The sequence below is a fragment of the Mauremys mutica genome, chromosome 2 (genome assembly GCF_020497125.1).
Source record: "Mauremys mutica isolate MM-2020 ecotype Southern chromosome 2, ASM2049712v1, whole genome shotgun sequence".
Lineage (NCBI taxonomy): Eukaryota > Metazoa > Chordata > Testudines > Geoemydidae > Mauremys > Mauremys mutica.
This window is the reverse complement of record NC_059073.1, coordinates 4442907-4465226: the sequence shown is the minus strand read 5'-3', so window position 1 is coordinate 4465226 and position 22320 is coordinate 4442907. Positions and strand designations below refer to the sequence as shown.

General features: G+C 44.4%; 1 protein-coding gene across 2 annotated transcripts in view; it reads right to left on the bottom strand.

The window, feature by feature from the left end:
- Nucleotides 1–21466, bottom strand: part of LOC123364406 — a 73748-nt gene extending 52282 nt beyond the window's left edge. Inside the window, exons 1-8 of one of the 2 annotated variants that reach the window (XM_045006524.1) lie at nt 20676–21466; nt 17039–18425; nt 12682–12907; nt 7678–7890; nt 7330–7536; nt 5435–5616; nt 3510–3627; nt 2018–2107 (exon numbers count right to left, since the gene is read on the bottom strand). In XM_045006524.1, the coding sequence (XP_044862459.1) occupies nt 2018–2107; nt 3510–3627; nt 5435–5616; nt 7330–7536; nt 7678–7890; nt 12682–12907; nt 17039–18425; nt 20676–20922 (2670 nt within the window). In that variant the 5' untranslated portion in view covers nt 20923–21466. The remainder of the gene's footprint in view (nt 1–2017; nt 2108–3509; nt 3628–5434; nt 5617–7329; nt 7537–7677; nt 7891–12681; nt 12908–17038; nt 18426–20675) is intronic. The other variant, XM_045006525.1, reaches the window with a different exon arrangement.
- Nucleotides 21467–22320: the final 854 nt, after the last annotated feature.

Sequence of the window (22320 nt, the reverse complement as noted above, 5' to 3'; positions counted from 1 at the left end):
GTCGCTGAAGGGAAGTTGTATCTTGAGGAAGGAACAGCCAATAAACTTCTCTCAGCTGTTGATTTCCAGGTGGTGTTATAACATCTCTGGAAAGGAACAGACCCAATGGAGGAGATGCAAGATCCAGGAGTGCGAAGATGTCCTGTGGAGTGGCCTGGGAGTCAGTTCTCCCCAGTGTAAGAGTGGTTGTCTTTGTCTAGAACATCAGAGCTGGAGAGGGTGTTGTCGAAGATTGTGCCTCAAGTAGGAGGTGAATTGTCTTTGGCAGAGCCAACAGATCCTGAGGTCTGGGGGGTGCCGAGAACAATATGGGCTGATCGCTTTCCAGTACTTATGGAGCTTGATGTTTATGGACTTTCTTGTTAAGCCTCTGGGACTTAGGATGTACCACAGTAGAACCTCAGTTACAAACTGACCCTTCAACCACACATCTCATTTGGAATCATAAGTATACAATCAGGCATTAGCAGAGACCAAAAAAAAAAAAAAAAAGCAAATACAGTACAGTACTATGTTAAATGTAAACTACCAAAAAAAGATTTGACAAGGTAAGGAAACTGTTTCCGTGCTTGCTTCATTTAAATAAAGATGGTTTAAAGCTGGATTTTTCTTCTGCATAGTAAAGTTTCAAAGCTGTATTAAGTTAATGTTCAGCTGCAAACTTTTGAAAGAACCTCCATAACGTTTTGTTCAGAGTTATGAACAACCTCCATTCCCAAGGTGCTCGTAACTGAGGTTCTACTGTAAGTCCTCTTGGGCTGAGGTGCTGAGCTCTTCAAAGGCATCGGATTTGGCTCTGAAGTGGATTTTGAGGAAGACAGTCTCAGGCATATGAGAATGCCTCCTGGGTTCCTGAGAAGATCCTGCCGGGGGTCTATGGGGATAGTATCTCTGGCATCAGTATCAGACTTAGCAACAGGAGGCTCATGCCTTGCTTAGTCAGGCTGATGTACAGGAGGTTTCCTCAGTCTGGGTCCAACTGAGGGCTCACAGTCTTTTCCTTGGAGGTGTTTTCAAAAGTGGAGTTCCTGCCCTTCCCAGGTACGGCTGGGGAACGAGTGGCAGATACTGCACCTCACAATGCTTTGGGGAAGCAATGTGAGCGTCCCCAAAGCAATATAGGCATAGTGGTTGTCACTGACAAAGAAGGATTGCAGGCAGGAAACACAGTTTGAAGCCCTGAGTCCTGGGCTCAGTCCAGTACCCACATGGGATATTAGGGGGAAGGGAAGTGTTCCCCCAAAGATTAATCTAGCACTACAAAACTATGAAAACACTAAAATTATTAACTGTACAAGGTGCTAAAAACTATTTACAAAGCAATAATATTTTAAGGGATGAAGCCTGTGAAAGTAGAATGAATTATATTGTAAAAATAAGAATGGATTAAAGAAATGTTGTATGTACCTTTAAGCAGAAATAAGAAATGTTGAAATACAGGTGCCAGGAAAAGAAACATTAGGCATAAACAATGGTGCTAATGGCGAAACATTAACAGAAGATGGGTAATAGTTAGTAAGGAAATAAGATATGCATGCCTAGCCCAGGTAAACTTATCTGATTCTGCTTCCTTTGTTATCTTGTTACGTTCTCACCCTTTTATCCGTATAAATAAGATAGTTTGTGTCTTGCATGGTGCTCACATTATCTGGGTGTTATTAGCAGAGCGCTGTGCTAATAAAACAGAGTGGTCTGACAAACTGAGTCCTGAGTCTAACTTTGACAAGCCAAAGCTATGGACACAGAGAGGTTCCGACCTGGCTCATGCAGCGGTGAGAAGGAACTGGAGAGGCAGTTGATCTGCCCCCACCTTTTATCCACTCTGTCAGAAACACGAGATGAGCTAGGGTGCATGTGCAGACCAGTGGACAATACTTTCAAATTCTCCAGCTTCAGGCACATGCTACGCATGCATAACCCACAGTGGAACATGTTAGGGACCATCACTTAAAGAAGAATCCACATTTCCTCGTTTGAACAAAAAGTTGGTCAGATCATGACTCCCAAGGACACTCACTCTGAATTCCTTCTCTAGGATTTTCTTCCTAAGGTCATTTTCTTTCTGGAATGAGGCTGGATTTTCTGCACCAGGTCCTTGTCGTTGCTGCTATGAAAGAACAGAATACTGGAAGCATTAAAAACATTAGAAATTTAAAGCTCCACACTATCCCAATCACCAGCCTTTCCCCCATAGATAATCTAGACCTTAAAGGGTTTTATGAGTTTTTAAAAAGGTGATATTTCCTAAGGTTGGAGGGTGGGGGGGGGGGAGTGTTTAAATCAGAAAAAATCCATGAATTAGAAACATCTGGCTAGACACAACTGAACACAACAAAGCTTTCTACTGCACAAATCACTGACGTTCCCAGAAGAGAACATTGAGGGAGTCCTCAAGACTCATCACACCCAAGCACAGCAGTGACTGGCACTCCACACCAATGTTATAGTGATAAAATTGAGATTAAGTAAAAGACAAGTAACTTCAACCTTATTTTGTGTAAGCCTCTCTACCCATCTTGCCTGAGGACATGACACAAGAAGAGAAGACACGTATGTAAGCTTGGCTCCAAACTCTTGAGGCATAGTTAATTTATTTTCTCTATAAAAGGTCCCTATACAATCATACCACTGTTAACAAGTGAATAAAATTAATCTAGCTATCACTGTATGTTAATAATTCTTAGTATTATTTTGTAGCAAATCAGGGTTGGGGCCTTGTTATACTGAGTGCTATACTAATACACAGTAAGAGAACCCCTGATCTGAAGAGTTTACAGATTAAGACTAGATAAAAGAAATGAGTAGCTAAACTGGAAAACATGGGGAAGGTAGGAAGGGGGTTACAGGGATAGGACATACAGACTTGAGCACAGTCTGATGGTTTCAAATAGTTAGTTGCACAATATATATCAGCAATAATAAATCCTAGTATCTGAGGCAGAATTTTCATCCATCCATCCACTGCAATAGCTATTTAAGTCTCTCTTGACCTATCACAAATGACATACAATGCCTAACTTCCGTTCACCTTTAGACTACAGAATAGCCTTCCAAGAAGAGGAAGCTCTATTGCTTAGCCTGTTTCAAACCGTACAGGGCAAAACATTGGAGGAACATATCGTAGGGTACAGTTCAGCACTGTCTCCCGGGTGATGGACTAGATCTAAGAGCATTTTCCTGTCTAACCTGGCGGTATGAGAGCTGAGGATCCCCTACATCTCCTCTTATTGTGCTGTTCCCAAGGTTTGAGTCAGATTTTCTTCATATGTGATCTCTGGATTATCTATCCTCCTTTTCTCCCCACTGGAACAACTAAGCATGAAAAGCCTTTCTCCAGGTTTGAAATACAGCCCATCAGAGTCTGAGTGGCAGGGGTGAAGTTAGCTGGAGGATAACAGCTGTTTTAACCACTAATAAACATAATTTTCTACTGCCTGGAGGCCGTTTCCAGACCCAAACATATCTGCCACCCAGTGTCTTGTGCTAGGAAGCAGAAAATAATTACCAACCTCTTGCTGGAGTTGAGCATAAAGAGTGTCCTTCTCCATCTCCATTTGCACCCGCTGATTTTCCAGCTCTTCCAGTGATTTTTCTATGGGCTGGATTTCATCTCTTAAATCCAGGTCACTGCAAGATCCAGGTCATTTAAAAGTTAGGCTATAAAAAAAGTGAGCCACTACAAAAAAAAAGACATTGCATATTCTACTTGAATTAAGTGGATATTTAGCTGTAAAAGAATTACACAGATATTCTGCTTTAATTACTTGATTACTAACAGCAATTCACTGTGAACAAATCGGACAATCCTGTGCCACTCATTTTGTTTGCAAAGCTTTTCCAGATGGGCGAGTTCAATGGCTCATTGGTTTGCATACCACACTATAATCTAGGGCCCTCATACTATAGGGCAAACTACGGCCCATGGGCCACATCCAGCCCATGGGACCGTACTGCCCAGCCCCTGAGCTCCCGGCTGGGGAGCCTAGTCCCCAGCCCCTCCCTCGCTGTCCCCCCTCCCCTGCAGCCACGCCCCCGCACAGGACGCGCTCTGGCCTGCCGCTCCCGCTGGGCAGCATGGGGAGCGCAGCTGGCTCTGGCCAGGTGTCACAGCTGCAAGCTCCTACTGCTGGTAAGGGGGCGGGGAGTGAGGGAGGGGAGGTTGGGTAAGGGAGCAGGGGCCCTGGGGGGCAATCAGGGAGGAGGGGGCAGTTGGATGAGGCAGAGGTTGGGGGGGCGGTCAGGGGATGGGGAACAGGGAGGGTTGGGAGTGGGAGTCCCGGAGGGCCTGTCGGGGGGCAGGGATGTGGATAGGGGTCAGGACGTCAGTCAGGGGACAGAGAGTGTTGGATAAGGGGATGGGATCCCGGGGGGCAGTTAGGGGCAGGGGGTCCCGGGAGGGGATGGTCAGGGGATGAGGAGCAGAGGGCACTTGGATAGGGGGTGGGAGTCCCGGTGGGGTGTGTGTCCCGTGAGGGGGCGGGGTGTGGATAGAGGTCGGGGTAGTCAGGGGACAAGGAGCGGGGGAGGGGGGGTTGGATGGGTTGGAGGTTCTGAGGGGGGCAGTCAGGGGGCAGGATGTGGGAGGGGCAGATAAGGGGCGGGGGCCAAGCTGTTTGGGGAGGCACAGCCCTCCTTACCCAGCCCTCCATACAGTTGTGCAACCCCAATGTGGCCCTTGGGACAAAAAAAGTTTGCCCATGCCTGCTACAGGGCCTGATCCAGAGTCCATTGAAATCATGGGGAAGACTCTTATCAACTTCAATAGCTTTTGGATCAGGTTCACAGCCCTCAAAGCTGGGGACATTACATGTAAAAACATATGTTTGCTTGCTGGAAATAAACAACCCAGGCAACTATTTCCCAAGATTACCATGTAGCATACAAAAACAAGCCAGTCACACAGACAGGAAGATAAATGACAAGGCAAAAGGACACCACCCACCAGTGTTTGCTCTAATATTTTAAGGCTATGTGTGGAATGAATTTTGTTTTGTGCACCAATATGGAGGTAATGTGTGACACATTGAGTGCAGGGGACTGGACTAGATGACCTCTCGAGGTCCCTTCCAGTTCTCTGATTCTACATTGGTGCACATAACAAAATTCATGTGGTGGGGGTGCTAAAGACCCACTAAATCGATGCCGCTGCACCGATTGCAGCAGCGCCGATTTAGCTCCATAGTGAAGACAAGCTGGTAAGCTGCAGAGTCAGACCCTGGCTTGCTGCTCAGTAACTTGCGAGCCCTTAGTCTCAGTGGGATCACCTCTACATTCTACCTCTACTTGTAATCTGTCCCATTTTATGAAAGTTAAGAGCATCTCTTGTACCCCTGGCAAGCTGCTGAAGAGGTTCTCAATTTAACAGAGCTTGAGTGATCAACCACTACCTCATGAAGACATGGTACTGCAGCAGACTCGTGAGAGTTGAAGTTACCTCATTATTTCTGTAACTTTGAAGCTGTCAGTCTTAGTACAAACGAAAGCTAAACTCCCATATTGGCCATCCATGAGCAGCTGCCTCCGCAGGTTTGCGCTCAGCATCTCTTTGGCAGTCTTGTCATCCACTGCTCTGTTGATGTTGGCTACTACCCATACTGCATTGCAGTTCTTTAAATACTAAAGGATGGAAAGAAAAAAAAAGTCAGTTTACAGGAAAACTGTAGTGATTAGTTTCAGAATCTCCAAACCTGCATGGGTGTCCAAGTGGTAGAGTGATACTTATGGCAGGTCTACACTATGAGGCTAAGTTGACCTAAGTTATGCAACTCCAGCTACGTGAATAACCTTAGGTCCAATGTACCTTAGGTCGACTTATTGCAGTGTCTACACTGCACTAGGTCGAAGGGAGAAACCCTCCCGTCAACTTACCTTATGCTTCTTGTTCCAGTGGAGTACTGGAGTCGACAGGAGAGCGATCAGTGGTCAATTTAGCGGGTCTTCACTAAATCGACCCTCAGTGGATCGATCGCCGTGCATCGATCCCCCGGTAAGTTGAGACAAGCTCTTAGAAATATTAAGTGGAAGCTCCAGATGGATAATTCAAAAGGAAAGAATTCCAAATCTATTTACGTGCCGAGGCTTTCAGAATTGCTATACAACAGTTACATGCGTCTAACAGTGGTGAACCATTTTCCAAATTTAACGTTAATCAGGTTTTTTGTGCACTCTGTAACCTACTGAGGCACTATAAGACAGTTGCCCAGATTTTCGCAGACTGTACCAGTACAAACACAATTTAGCAGTGTTGCTGATGAAGATGTACAAAAGGGATTGCAATGACAGAAAGGTATGCGTAGACACAAACACAGCTGTGTTACTTCTGACTGGTTAACAATTCTTCCAGCTGCTTACAAAAACTCACTTGTTCTGTGAAGAGGGCCTGAGTCTAACACATCAATTCCAAAAAAACCCTCTACCGTTATATTGCTATAGGAGAACTGATCAATGATCAGTCCCTAATAGCAATCCAGCCTTCTAAGGGAAAGGTAAATGTCCTCAAGGCACCTAAGTGTGTGTAGCGGGGCGGTTACTCCGCTCCGGCCCTGAAAGGGTTAAAAGCCAGCCCTTGGAGGTCCTGGGGGGCAGTTAGGTAACAGGGGGCAGTTGGATGGGGCAGAGGTTTTGGGGGAGGGGGAGATCAGGGGACAGGGAGCAGGGGCAGTTGGATAGGGCGTGGGGTCCGGGGGGGGGTCAGGGGACCAGGAGCGGAGGGGGAGGGGAGTTGGATGGGTCAGGGGTCCTGAGGGGGGGCAGTCGGGGGCAGGAAATGAGAGGGGGCAGAGGCCAGGCTGTTTGGGGAGGCACAGCTTTCCCTACCCGGCCCTCCATACAGATTTGCATCCCGATGTGGCCCTCGGGCCAAAAAGTTTGCCCATCCCTGTGCTACAGCATGCAATATGATAGCATCTATGGTGATTACTTACAGACCTCAAATCAGTATATGCCCTGAAGCACAAAGATGGATAGCGCTTGTAATTTTATCCTGATTAGTGCAGCTACGGATGCCACTTATCCATAGAAGCTACTAATCCTAGAGTTTTAGTAATCAGCTTGTCACTATGGCATCATGCAGCAACAAGTGCCACACGTTAATTACATGGTGTTGCAAATGGTTATGTTTGACAACCAGACGAAAAGAGAAGAGGTTGCTCATGCTCCCAGTGCACACTGAATGACATGATGTGTGCAAAAGCATGATATAGCAGTTAAGGAGGAAGATGCGGTTTCCAATGCAGATCAGGGTCTGAGAACCAGAAGGGACACAAGGGTTTAAAAAACAAAACAACCCACAGCCTTGAAAGGGCAGCAATTTCAGAGATGCCATTTTACCTCTTTGGCTGCATTATCCCTGGCAGCATTGGAATCTCTTATTCCAGGCAAATCCACCAGCACTGCCCCAGTCTTCAAGACATCAGCACCAGGAACACGGATTTTGACACATTTAACAATGGGCCAAAATTCTCCACCTTTCATGTCGCGTAAGTTATCAGTCCGAGAGTCAATGAATTTCTCTATTTTTGTTCGAAAATCTGCTGCCTAAGCATTGGAGAGAAAACAAGAGTAAGGTTCACTACAGGCAATAGGCTGAGCTACTCCATTTATCATCTACACCAGTGTGGAATAGCCTGAATGGGTGAAGATGCAGGAACGTCACACATCCAATCATGCTGCGTTTACCTTCTCTGCAGAGATGTGCTTTACTGTCCCAAGATGCTGAGTCACCTCCTTCATCTCCATCAGCTTTGGAAGTTCTGCTATCGTCCCATATACAGCTTTCACACGACTATAGGCAGCGCCAGCTTCAGTCTTGCGATCTGGGCATCGTTTCTTCAAGTTACCAGATTTGTCTTTCATATCTTCTAGGAGAGCTTTCAGCTCATTATCCCACTCCTGAGGTGTGAAATACAGAAACAACTGAGACAATATTCCAAAAAAGAGTAAGTTTGTAATTTGTTATATGTAGAATAACTTAAAGTTAAAATGAATCAAGACTAGATGCTCTGTTTTCCCTAAGGTATGTTTACCATATACAGAGGAGTGAGTTCTACTATTGTTGCTCTGCTAAGACCAAGAAACATTTTTTAACTGATTACACCAGCTAGTCAATAAAACAGGAAATATTTTCAAACATTTTTAAAAGTTTTTGTTTTTTCCTCTTGAAGACTGATAAAAGTTTTCCACTCAGGTCTGATTCTCTCCCGCTGATATTTCTACAGCTCCCTTTTACCATAGTACCTAAGCACTAAAATTAAACATACAATATGAACAGCACTGCCAGCAACTGGTACAGAGAATGGTTACTGAAAAGATCCAAGATAGTTCAACATATAGCATGAGCAACATTCTTATTTTTAAACTATAGCGTGACGAGGGATCGATTTAAATCACAAAGTAGAAATCCTCCATTTAAATCACTGATTTTAATCTACTTTTCCACTTGTACTACAATTATTTTCTGAAGAAAGGTGCATTCTCACTGGTCGATATAATCATGAGGAAGATGTAGTAGGAAGAGAGCCTGAGATATAAGCCCTTGTATCAGAGGCCTGGTATGAGGCCTGAGCTAAAGTAAAGTAGTGGGCAAGCTTTGCTGATATAAAGCAAAGTTAGCAAACATGACTGTAAGCAAACATCAGGCTCTGCCTGCTTGCGAGTTCACAGAATCTGGCAAGAACAGGGCTGATATTGCAGAAACACACATTCCTAAGAAGTGCTAGGCACAGAATACTCAGGCAAACACATCCCGATATCGAAGATGTTCTGGTACCACTTGATATCAAGGATGGTACAAAAACATTCCCCAAGGATAACAGGAACACACTGACCCCTCCTCAAAGATAAGGTCAGGATGACAGTGTGATGAATAGCGATGTTTTAATCGAACCAACATGTACAAGGAGATGGGTGATAACTAGCCACGTCAGGGAGCAGTAACTATGTCGGGGGACAGCACGTAACTTGTTTGTATCAGGGTCTAAAGAGGTATCTCTCAGAGAGCGTGTCTTGGTCCAACTGAGGGGGGAATGGAAAGTCCCGCCATCCACTGAGCTGCGTCCATTGTCACTGGCATACATGTTTTAGTAGCCTCGTAGAGTCTACCAGGTGCTATTACTGTGCTTTGTCGACAATAATCCTGGCCCGGTGCCTTTGGACCTGAACGGATCTTGTGGTCATTGAGTAGTTCGCTCGAGGTCTGCTATGCCGGCTATCTTCAGAGAGCTGGGGCAGCACACAGGGAGAACACACACATGCAGCCAAACATCTAACCACAGAAGATACCCTTGTCAGTACCCGCAGAACCATACTTTTCCTCTTCTGTAGGCTCAGAAAGAAGCTCTGGCTGTTCTCTTGGAGGAGACGGATGATCTAACTCCTTATTAGATTACACAGACCTTGGATGTTGTGTGTATGGGGCCCATGGACCCAACAGGGCCAGACAAAAGGGTTGAAGGTGGGATGCAGAGGTCCCCAAGACACAGGGGGTACCACCTGTCCTGAGGGGTGGGAGGATGTCCTGGTTTGAGTTGGAGGGGTTGGTTCCAGGAAGCTCTCAATCTCCTGTTTGGATTGTTCTCCATCAATGAGGCAATGACAGTTCCTCCAGTAGATTTGACTCCCCCCATAACAAGGTCAGGTTTGACAATCAATGGAGCAGTTGATCCTATTGAAGGAAAGCTGTAGCTGGTAGACCGAATTCGAGGGGGGCGGGGGGGAGACATGGATGGACAGACTTCTCTTTCCATAGCCCATGTCTCTGGGTGGGGTCAAGAGCTCTCTGGTAATGGCTGGTTCTGGCAACAGAGGAGATTGCAGATCCAGGAAAACAAAGACATCCCCTGGAGTGGAGTCCTTCCGCTCTACCTGCGGTGTGTGCGGTTCTGTCTACCCACACCAAGGGAGCTGACATAGGAACACTCTGAGTTGGTGGATCCATATGGGGCTGGAGCATTACTGCCGATGATGGAGGTTCCCGATGAATGCTCTTTGTCAGTACTGGTGGTTCTCTGACTTTTGACCTCAATGGTTGTGGTAATGCTGCTGTGTGTCTGTGTTGCTCCTATGCTGTTCGTGGAGTGAAAAGTTAGTCTGACTTATTGGGAGTGGTGAGCACTGTACGTTTTGCATTTGTATTCTGTTGTGGTAACTCTTAATAGAGGTTAAGGATATTACTGTGTAAGGCTCTTTTACTAGTAAAAAGCCCCACAAAACCCACAGAAGATTACACCTTGAACCCTAGGAACTCAGTATGGGTGGCCTTGAGCCTTAGGAACTGGGTTAGGGTGGGGGTGCCTAAATTAACCAAGGAGCCCACTGAAGGGTAACGGTGGGGTGCCCTTAGAGTGTGCAGGTAACACTTGTACCTCCTAGTTTGAACAAAACATCCTCATCCATTATTCTGTCATCCCATCCTTATCTTTATGAGGGGCCTGTGTGCTTCTATACCATCCTCTCCAGTCAGGAACATGTTTACCTGGTTAGCAGATACCCTGATGTTACTATTCTGACAAGGCCTACTTTGGTTCACCACCTTTGGTTCACACTGCTAGGTGTGCCTAGGGGTACAGGAAGGCCTACAGATGGTACCTGCCAATGACAGCTCTGCCAGTGCAGAATCTAGTATCGGCAGAACCTTGTTCCTATGCACCTTTATAGCATGTCTTGAGTCCCAGGACCACGATAAGTCTTTGGGACCTGGAGATAAAGACTTGCCTGACTTGGATGGAGTTGAGGGGAGGATCATCCTCTTCAGAGTGGTCTGCTTTTGTGCTTATGAGAGTGTGTCCCCTGCTCTCCTGAGCAAACCCTGATGGAGGGTCCTTAGGTGTGATCTTCCTCACACTTGCATCAGGCCTCATGCTAGGAGGCGCGCTACTTGATGACTCTGGCCAATGTACAGGGAGGTTCCCCTAGCCTGGGTCTGACTGGGGCCTTATAGCCTTCCCCATGAAGTCTGAATTCCCACACCTGACAGGTCCGGCTGGGGTAGAAACAACAGATACTGCACTTGGTGAAGAGATGAGCCTTCCTGAGGCAGTGCAGGCAGTGCTGATGGTCATCACTGACAAGAAAAGAGCAGGGACAGGAGACACAGCTTTTAAAGCCCAGTATTCCGGATATAATCTAATTTCCATACTAGGAAGCTGGGAAGGTTCCCCATGGAGGGGATGCTTTCTAACTACTAGCTCGTATTAACTACACTGAAGATAAAACTAATGAAGCAACTGGAGAGGCAATTGGTCCACCCCACCACTTATGATCTTGGTGCACAGCATGAGGACAGCAGGAGCACAGATGCAGACCAATGGACATTACTTGCAAGAATTCTCCTGTCTCAGGCACATGGAGCACACGTGTACCCATGGCGGAATACACATAGGGACCAGCACTTGAAGAAGAAATGAAGTTCTTCGAAATGGGCTCTGCATAGTCACACTCATGGGATGCACCTTTTGGGTGTGCTCAGACAGCGGAATTTTTACTATCTGTGCCGCCTGGAGTGCTCACAAGCTCCCCCTAGTCTCTCCCCTCACCATTCAAACATTCTAAGGGTGAGGCCACTCAAAGAAGAAACTTAGGCCGTGACTGTGCGCACAAAACTTGAGACATTTTTCAAAGGGCCTGATTTTCACATGGGAGCAAATTCTGAAGATCAGGCTCTTTCAAATGGGCACCCAACACCATTTTTTAAATTAAATGCAAGTCTAAGCTTAAATTAGGAAGAGGCTAATGGGACTTGCCTTGGAAAAACTTCCTGTTCACCAAGGACAAGTGGAATTTTCAAACCCTGGCACAGTAAATTGTAAAAGTACTATCCAGCTAAAAGGTCAAATTACCATCATCACAGACCCCACAAGCCTTAACATCTCTTTGGAACAAGGCCAGAGATATTTTTTATCTCATTATATTTAGTTATGTTACTTCTCTCTGGGTTTAGAAACCTATTAACTTCTAACCAGAAATAAGACAGACATTTATATCAGTGAGAATAACCACTGGAACAAATTTACCCAGGATCGTGGTGAATTTTCCATCACTGACAATTTTTAAGTCAAGGCTGGATGTTTTTCTTAAAGATACGCTCTAGGAATGTTTGTGGAAGTTTTATGGCTTGTGTCATACGGGAGGTCAGACTAGATGATTATAGTCATCCCTTCTGGCCTTGGAATCTATGAAACCCCTACAAATTATAATACAATCCCAAAGATCTAGAAGGGTACCCAATATTTTCAGATGAATAGCATTCAGACGATAGTAAAACTGTTCAAACGGCATTGAAAAGATTTTGGATCAAGTGGCTAACCCTCACGTGCAATGAAGAATATGCCCATTAGTTTTGAAGATTGGCTTTATAGGGTCTGTGCTAATTGGAACATTCACTCAGTGTAGTGAAACCCATAAAGGATGGAGACTGGGAGCAAGACAATCCAACTTAGGTTAATGGGTTTCAGGATTCAAAGTCAGAGGACACATCCATGAGGAGACAGGGAGTGAGGGACAGACAGACAGGTCATAGATTTCAGATTTTCCCCATAAAATGTTGTGTGCCAACATCTGCACTCCACAGGAATGAAATTACTTTTCTTTAACCCAACACCATAGGCTCCCAGTGTTGTCATACAACTATTCTGCTGGCAGAATTTAGCCATTTTAGGGATATTTAAATTTATCTTTGTTACCTACTTCTTTAGAAAGAAACTCCACATCTGCTTCATATAGACTCTTCCCACCAGTCTTGGAGATCTCCACCACCACAGCAGTGCAGGCTCTCATGGCAGATGTAGGCAGCACCGCTTCCTCATCCAGCAAGGCATTTAACAAGCTGCTTTTCCCTGCCCCGGTGTTCCCCACCACTGCAATGTAGGTCTTTGGCATTTTTGTATCTTTCTGCAACTTTTCAATCTGCTCTCTTTATTTAAAAAAAAAAAAAAAAGGGCAGAATTATGAAGCAGTCACTTGGCAATATTTAACTTATTAAGCTTTCAATTTGCATAAGCAGCTATTCTGACTGATGCAAGTTTTGAACCCATAAATTACGCACAAGATGAACTCTACAGCTGTGTATAAGATGAACTACCTACCACGCTCCCAAAATTACTCCACCAGAGATCAAGTCAGAACTAGAGGGTCATATCCTACTTCTTGTATTTTTGAACCCACCCTCAAACATTTCACTTACAATGTACAGCAATACAACCACCTACTTTAATCATGAGGGTAACTAACTATTGGAACAATTTAGCCGGCTCATGGTGGATTCTCCATCACTGGTAACATTTAAATCAAGATTGGATGCTTTTCTAAGAGGTCTGCTCTAGGAATTATTTTGGAGTAGTTTATGGCCTGTGTTATACAGGAAGTCAGATTAGATGATCACCATGGCCCCTTCTGGCCTTGAAACCTAGTTATCATCTGTTCTTACCCTGATAGGATCGCTGCACCTTCTAATACTATTATTTACTTGCTGCAATGTTTGACTTCCAGGCTTGGTCATTGCTTACAAACCTAGGCATATGAGCAAATCTGATCTCTCTCAAACAGTGTAGTGTTTTTTTTTCCCCACCTGTAAGCCTTTCTTCAGGAAAATCAACAAGATTTAAGGTTATTCTACAGAATAATTGTCTACATCCGAGATTTACATCTATGTAAATAAGCAGCCAGGACGGTGGAACAAGTCAGGACATCCAGAACAAAATCAATAAAGCCAGGAACACCTTCGGGAGCTTAAATATAGTCTGGAAATCATCAAAATACAACACCAAAGCCAAACTCAAGATTGATCAGAGCTGCGTACTTTCAACACTATTTTATAGTGCAGAATGCTGGGAAATGAGAAAGTATGACAAGTCCAAACTGCCTTAATTCCATACAACCTGCCTCAGAAAAATCCTCCGTATCTTTTGGCCCAGAACAATCTCAAACCAAGATCTTTTGACATAGTGCAGCCAAGAGGATCTGAGCCATCATTGCCAAGAGGCACTGGAGATGGATTGGCCATGTGCTTCGGATGGAAACTCATTCCATCACTAGAGTAGCAATAAGATGGACACCTGAAGGCAAGCGAAAACGAGGCCGCCCAAAAACAACATGGCAAAGAGCTGTAGAAGCCAAGCTGAAAAACCTGAGGCACAGCTGGGGAACCATGGAAAGACTCACCAGAAACAGACAGGAGCGGAGGAGCTTTGTCACTGCCCTAAACGCCAGAGGCGTAATAGGAACATTGATGATGGAGGATGAGGATGAAATAAGCAATTAATAAATATCAGAGAAGTGACTCAGAATCTTCCACAAAGGATTCAACTTCGGTTTTCTTTAAGAATTGAAGAGCTCTGTTAAAACTGTATCATGAATTGTTATATAAACCAAGAAAGCAATATATCTTAGCAAGGGATAAGCATAGAGGTCCCTCAAAGTGACAGCACATAAATACTAGCAGTAAGTTCCATTGGGGTGCTCTATCCAAATGCAGTAAAATAATTCTTCTCTATAGTGTATGTAACTGCAACATAGATATATGTTCTGTGTTGTCAGTGGTGCAATGATGTGCCAGTATTTTAGTGCTCCAGAGACCACAGAAATACTGAAAATTGCAACTATCTAAAGGGTGCTTATGTCTGCTCCAGACTAACAGAAAAGTATCACAGTTGTGCATCTAATAAATTTCAAATCACAGAACTATGCTTACTTAGGAAGTATGATGGGATGTACTAATTCTCTGGGGTTCAGCAAAGAATCTTCTGTGACAACAGCATCCTAATCCAGATGAGCCTTTGGAAAGAAAAGGCATTACCCCTGCATCTATTGCAGGGATTTATCCAGGACTAGCAGGAGTGGGTTTGCTTTAGCAAGAGACCTTTGCCACCCTGTCAATTAACCCAACAGGAATCAAAACACCTGCTGCTAGCCTTCCTTAGGAGCTCAATGAGACAAGCCAGTGAGCTTTAGTCAGAACATTAGCCTATAGAGTTAGGAGGAGCGATTTTTCTACAGTGTTGACTGTTTGTTAGCAGTATTTATCCTGCATTAGCTCCCAGAGGCCCTGATCAGGATGAGTGTACCATTCTGCTATAGATTGCACACATTCATGACACGGTTCTTATCCCAAAGAGCTTGCAATTTAAGTTTCCATTTAAAAAAAAACAAAACCCCACCAGGTGCTGTTGGTCTAGGACTGTAATTAAAGAGACTGGCATAGGAGTGTAGGTAGGAGAAGTCTATGGTATGCCCTTAGGCCCTTCACAGAACAAGAATGCCAAATAAAGCACCCCAGAAAATTGGAAAGACTGTTAGCCAGTGTGTGGCGTGTCTTAGTGTATAAGGGAGCGGAGGCAGCAGAAGTATTACAGGAAGGAAAAGAGGGACACAATATTGTATTGCTGTATTCCAGCCATACTCGTTATGCACATTGACTAGAAGTTTACAGTGATCTAAAGCTTCTGTTTCTAATTTTTAGCTATCACAAGATAAACAGACCTTAAACCTGTCTCTGGTGAAGGACTGAATTACCAGTCTTGGGTTTCAAGAGGTGAGTATTTTTTTATTTAACTTTTTTGGGGAGCTGTGTGTGAAACGCACATACATCTCTATGGCAGGCTGAGGATTTTATTTTGTTTTGTTTTTAATGGACAACTGCTTCAAGCTGCTCAGAGGTATGGAATGCTGCACAGTTCTATGAAGTTGGATTAATTGGTAAGAGTGCATAAATTAATTTAAAACAGGGATATCAACACGTGGAGCATGCACAGACTTGTACTCCTTAAGAAAATACATTCAGATAATCGGTGTTTCCCATTAATTTAATTTTCTTTCTATGTGGGTGTCCCTGGGTGGTCTGCCTCTTAAATGCAGTAGCACCTAGAGGTCAGTCCACCCCACCACATAGGATGGCTCTTTAAGGAGCCAACAGATTATTATACCTGAGACTTAAGGGGGATAGAACAAGAGGAAAAGTGGCCATGGGAATGGAGAAGGAATCTTGTCACTGTTCCTGTAAGGACCCAGGAGCCTTGCAGAGAGGGTGGGGCAAGTCTCCCTTCTCACCCAACCAATAAAGAATGAGCTGGGAGAAGTGCCTGTACAAACACTGCCTCCTCCCTCAGGCACTGCAGATACCACAGGGAGTAGAGAGGCTCCTGCACAGCCCTGAGTTAGCAGAGGAAGGTTGCCTGGTGAACCCTCCCAGACTGAGCAGAGAAGGACTGAGTGGGGAAAAGCTGCCCGAGACTCTGCAGTCGGCCTAAAGTCCAACTCCAGCTCCAAGGAGAGCTAGGAGGCCCCTGTATTAAGAAAAGAGACATGGGGGATTGTCTGAAGTGCAACCAAGGTCTGGGGAAAGGGCTGGGGCCTTCTGAACAGTGGAGGAAACTGACCAGGACTTTTCCATGGATCCAGGCAGGGCATGAACTGGAGAGACTGAACAGGTGAGTTACTGCTGTAGAATAAGTTAACAAACCCGACCCGGTGAAGGGGAATATGCTGCACCTGTGAATAAAGTAGACCGCGCAAAGAAGGGTTGAATTAACCTGGTCTGGGTAATTGTTTTTGAACTGTAATGGAAAAGACTCAAGGGGCACTAAGTGTAATACACCCACACGGCCACAAGAGGGCACACTGGAGAGGCATGACAACAGGTTCCTGGATATTTGAGTAGTTCCTGTTCTGACGCCATTAATTCATGTTTTCATACTGGCTGGATACCATTTCCTCACCAGTTCCTTAAGAAATTCACCACTGGGCTGACACCAAACATGAAGAGATTCTACCCAAAAGAAATTTTCTTACAACATTTATGATCATTTGAGCGCAGGAAATAAAAAACGAGGACTGTTCAGCAAATTTGCCACGTATAGTAATGTAAAACATCCCTGTGAAGTGGCTACTCACACTATTTTACAAATGGGTAAACTGAGGCACAGAGGTTAAAGGAACATGCCTAAAGTCAGGAATCCTGCCTATCAGTATGCTCTGACCACCACAACCCTGCCTCCCCCGCAATGGTCTCATTCGTTTGACAGCTATGGACTCAAAAATAAAGCTTTACCTCCATTCCTCCATGTGCACTTTATCAATGCCCTCCACAGCACACAGAGTCTGGGAAATTTCATCAAGCACAGTTTGACACTGACTCAACTGGAACTCAATATCTCCCTCGGATAAAGCCCAGGCTTTCTGAAGTTCACTCTCCATTATGTTTGTATTACTGGAACTTGCTTTGGGAGCAGAATTTTCAGCATCAGAGAGATTGTCCATATTTTTAGTTTCAGACAAGAGGCCAATAGCACTTGAACTCTCTGTAGACACGGATGGGAATTCTTCCATATCTTCACCTAAATCCTCAGAATGACAGGAAGCTTCATCTGAAGAGCAAACATGTTCCGAAGCTAGCTGGCTAAACTTACATGGAGAGAGGACCATGTCTTGAATCTGAAGATTTGCTACAGACGGTTGAAATGAATGGTCTGGCAGAGAGCTTACTGAAGTCTCTGAGGCACCACATTTGTGCAAAGTTGAGATTACTGGAACGAGAGTTGTGGGATACTCCTTGAAGTCCAGGCTGCAATGATCAGAAGTGTCAGAAAGCGTTTGTACTTGCAGAGAACACTGCAGATTTTCTTCTTTGAAAGCAGGAAAGGCAGCACGTTCACAAGCTAAATTGTTCAATGCTGACCTAGACAAATCCATAACCTCTAGTTTTGGCACACTGTTCATACTACTAAAATCATTAGTAGTCTGTAAGTCACTAGGGTCTTTCGATCCCACTGCAATACAAGGCTCCGAAGCAACTCTTCCATCCATGTAATCATATAGGTTAGTTTGTCCTTTCTGGTTTTGCTGGTCTCCATGCTGGTTATCTTCTGCAAAGTCATCCTCTTTGTCAGTTCTCTCATGGCGGCTATTAATCACCTCAGCAGAGTCACTTGCCTCAGGAGGAGGAAGCTTAAAGGAAGAGAGTTCCAACTGACTGTTGAAATAAGAGCTCTGAAGACATCTCCTTACATTACTATCTACAGCCTTCTGAGAAGCACTGCCCACTTTGACTGCAGAAGGAGGGATGGATGCATATGAACTTTTCAGCTTCTGCAGTGATAAAGAGTGCTTGGCTTCAGACTTGGATGGCATTTGGGTAACATATTCAGTAAGGCTTGTCTGAGAAGTGCTGCATGATCCTAAAGCATCAGGGGTGCCAATTTCCTTTTGATTTGGTGCTGGTTCCTCATCAGCAGACTCTGAAGAAATTGCAACGACAGGGGGACACATTTTGGATAGAGGGGAAATGCTGCTTCTGTTACCAGTGTCGTCATGCTCCTCATGAGAAAGCTTTCTTTTTAACTGCATCTGGGAATTAACGCCTAGTCTGACATGGGATGTAATTTGTTCTTGTATAGGTGAGTTAGTGTTCCAATCCACTGTGGCTACAGGTATTAAATCTAGAGGTGAGGAGAAAAAAACCCCACCAAACATTTAACTTGGTATTCACAGAAATCTAGACTATTCCAATCCCCACTTTGGCTCCTTATATTCCTATCAAATTCAAGCTTCTGCTACTTGCTTCTCAGCTACAATCTTGTCTCCTTTTGCTTTCCCTCCCACGTTCCCTGAATTCCACCAATTATGCCAGCCTAGATACCCCCTTCATCTCACTCAAACCCTGCTCCTTTCTGCCTTCTTCCAAGCCACCCCCATACATGGAATGCCCTCCTTAATGTTTACCAGGTCACCTCCCTCCCTTCTCTCTCTCTCGCAAACCCCATCCCCTCAAAAGGCCACGGCAGGTTTAAAACCAACAATGGGTCACTGCTTTACTGTGTAACCACGTGATCTTTTTGCTTCACCTCTCCCTTTCCTCTCCTAAATTCTGCTATTTCATTTATCCATAACCCACACTTGTCGTCATATCCAAGTTTAGACTGCAAGCTCTGGGGCAAGGACTGTAAACTTGCTTTTGTGGAGTACCTGGCAAGTTTTTGATTGATCAAAGGAAAAAAAAAATACAGCTTGAAACATTTGGGTGCCCTCTACCCTCACCCCTTGATTCAATGTTAGTTATGCACCAAAAGAGAACAGCTGCATTTTAGAGTGAGCCGCTTCGTTTAGACTCTACTAATAGAGGCTTCCTTAGCTCAGAATATCATTTTTACCCTCAGATTTAAGGATGAAAATGGATCAATCAACGTTATTTGTTTTTGTCTCTTTACAGACTCAGGCGGGGCACTGGTTTATATTTTTGAGGCTATCTTCACAACCATACGGGTTACAAACTGTTCTTTTTTTAATGAAAGTTGAGGTTGTTAAGGGATTAATTCTGTGATAGAGAAATATGGGGGCCTTGTGTTTATGTGTCTGCATAAATATGAGGCCTGCTGAGGCACATCTGTGTTAGGGCAGGTCTAAACTAATCACAGCTCAGGTAGACACAAGTTATCTTTAGTTTAGCTCCCTCAGGTACCAGAGCAGTGAAGCTGCGGCAGCGTGCACGTCCGTGTGGACTGTACAAGATGGCCCAAAAGCCCCTGATTGCAGTGTAGACATACCCTTAGACAGAAGACCAGTGTTCCAGAACACTAATAGGCTACAGAACTACAATATTTTATACTTTTCAACAAATTCAATCTGCATTAGCCATACCACTCAGGCTGCTCTGTCCACAGCCATGAGGAATGCAAGAAAAAACATGCTGGAAGATGAAAAAAAGTGTCTATACAAAAATATAAACATATTAAATTTATAACTGAAATGCAGGAGCCAGAGCAACAGATGTAAGCTACTTCCAAGTTTGTAGTGTGACAAAGTTCCTCCTCTACCTTGGTGGGTCCTGCGCTTATTGGCGGATTTGCTCACCTCAGTGATCTTCCCCACAGTCTGGGTCAACTTCTCCTGTGTCTGATCAGGAGTTGGAGGTTTGGGGGGAACCCGGGCCCGCCCTCTACTCCAGGTTCCAGCCCAGGGCCCTGTGGATTGCAGCTGTCTATAGTACTCCTGTAACAGCTGCATGACAGCTACAACTCCCTGGGCTACTTCCCCATGGCCTCCTTCAAACACCTTCTTTATACTCACCAAAGGACCTTCCCCCTGGTGTCTGATAATGCTTGTACTCCTTAGTCCTCCAGCAGCACACCCTCTCACTTTCAGCTCCTTGCGCCTCTTACTCCCAGCTCCTCACACACACTTCCTCTCCTCTGGCTCCTCCTCGCCTGACTGGAGTGAGCTCCTTTTTAAACCCAGGTGCCCTGATTAGCCTGCCTTGATTGGCTGCAGGTGATCTCATCAGCCTGGCTGCCTTAATTGGTTCTAGCAGGTTCCTGATTACTCTAGTGCAGCCCCTGCTCTGGTCACTCAGGGAACAGAAAACTACTCATCCAGTGACCAGTATATTTGCCCTCTACCAGACTCCTGTACCCCACTGGTTTGGATCTGTCACAGTAGGATAAGGCAAATTTGGTTCCAAAACACTGTGTGTGAGACATTCCTCATGCAAAAAGGGAAATTTATCAATATGAAACCAGACAACTATAATTTCTCTATACAATAGGGACTATGTGCCATAATAAATATGACGTGCTGTGATAGCCAAATTTATTTATTTCTGGGAGTTTTTATAGCCACACCCCCAGCCCACAACATATGCATTTTTCTGCCTTAAGACATGTATTTTTTATTCCTTTAAAAAAAATTATTACCTTTGCAGGGAGAGCATGCAGATTTTGTTTGAAGACAGGAGATTTCATTATTTTGTGTGTTGTTGTGAGCATCAAATTCAGGGACTTCATGTTGGTCTACATCACTTTCTGCCTTCAAGGTGATCTTCTGTGAACTAGGAACAGCCCCAGTTATTGAATTCGCACAGAATGCAGGAACTGATAAGTCTTCTATACTGGGCGTTTTGACACCATCAAGTGTTCTCTCAGCCCGGTGCAGTACTGGCATGTAATTTTTGTCTTTGATGTTTTCAACATGGTCTTCTGACTCCAACTGCTGTGGAAAGTTACTTGTAACACACTGGCTGCTTTCTCTAGATGTCGCAATGAGATCTGAAGTTATATTTGTGTCATCATCACTCCAATATACAGCTGAGGCTTCTAAGGAGTTACATGAAAAACCTGACTGTGTGTCAAGACCAGCTGCTTTAAAACTGTCACTGCCAATACCTTCATGAAGCCCATCACCTGTTCCACTAGAACTACTGCTACTTAGTTTTCGGGTAAGCTGATGATGCTCACTTTCAACAGAGCTATTCGATGTGTCAGAGAATATGAAGTCCAAATCTTTGATTTTGGTGCTCTGTTCAGAATCTACATCAGGAGACTTCAGGGGAGATTTATTAGAAGAATATTGATTATCTAATGCTAAACACACCCTAGACTGAAACTGTTCCTCTTCAGACAGGGAATCTGCAGTTGGGCTTTCTGGAATTTTACTTACCACATCTTTTTCTAGTACATCAGTCCATGAATCTGCTGAACTGGCAGCAAGTTCAGTAAACCCAAACTGACTGTCAAGAGGGAGACTCTGGGACTCAGATATTAATTTAACTGACTGTTTTCCATTTACCTGAGGTTCAATACTTGAAAATAGAAGTAAACTGCTTCCATCTCTCCTTGTAAGGTCATCATGGTCTACTTCACCTACAGATTTACAGTCAGTGTCTTCTTCTACTTTACTTTCAATGGGTGGCACAAACCTTTCAGGTTTTATGTTTTCATTTACCGGGTTCTCAGAGTCATTTGTTTTTTTAAAAAATTCTCTCACCAGCTGGGCAATATTCTTACTACTTCCCTTCTCCATTTCATCAAGATGCTGAGCGGTTTGAAGAATGGGGTATTTTTTAAAGAACTGCTTAACACTACTGCTAACAAACCGATCATGACACTCCTTCAAATCAGTGGGAATGGAAAACAAGGTTACATTAGGACTGGGCAGGTCAGATACAGACTGCTGCATGGAAAGAGACCCCAAAGGGCAGTTTCTCTTTTGGGAGCACTGCTCATCTTCAGAAACTGAAGTTGCAGAATTTTCGGTTCTACTAATGTGTCTTTTTAGTGTTCTGAAAGAATTATTTTTGTTTGCTTCTTTATTCTGAGAATCTTCATTCTCCTCTTTATGAGATTCCACTCTGTTCATAAAGTTAGACTCTGAAACAGTTAAACCTTCGTTACTGCCTTCAGAAAAGTCTGCACATCCTGTGGGCTGGCATATTTTTGCTTGGGATTTCAGGGGTTCAGAGTCTTTGCTTTCTTGCTGCATATATACCAGTTCATTTGTTTCTGTTTTCTGATTAAATTTATCTTTTTCTGCACAGAGGCTGGTCAGCATTTCATTTACTGG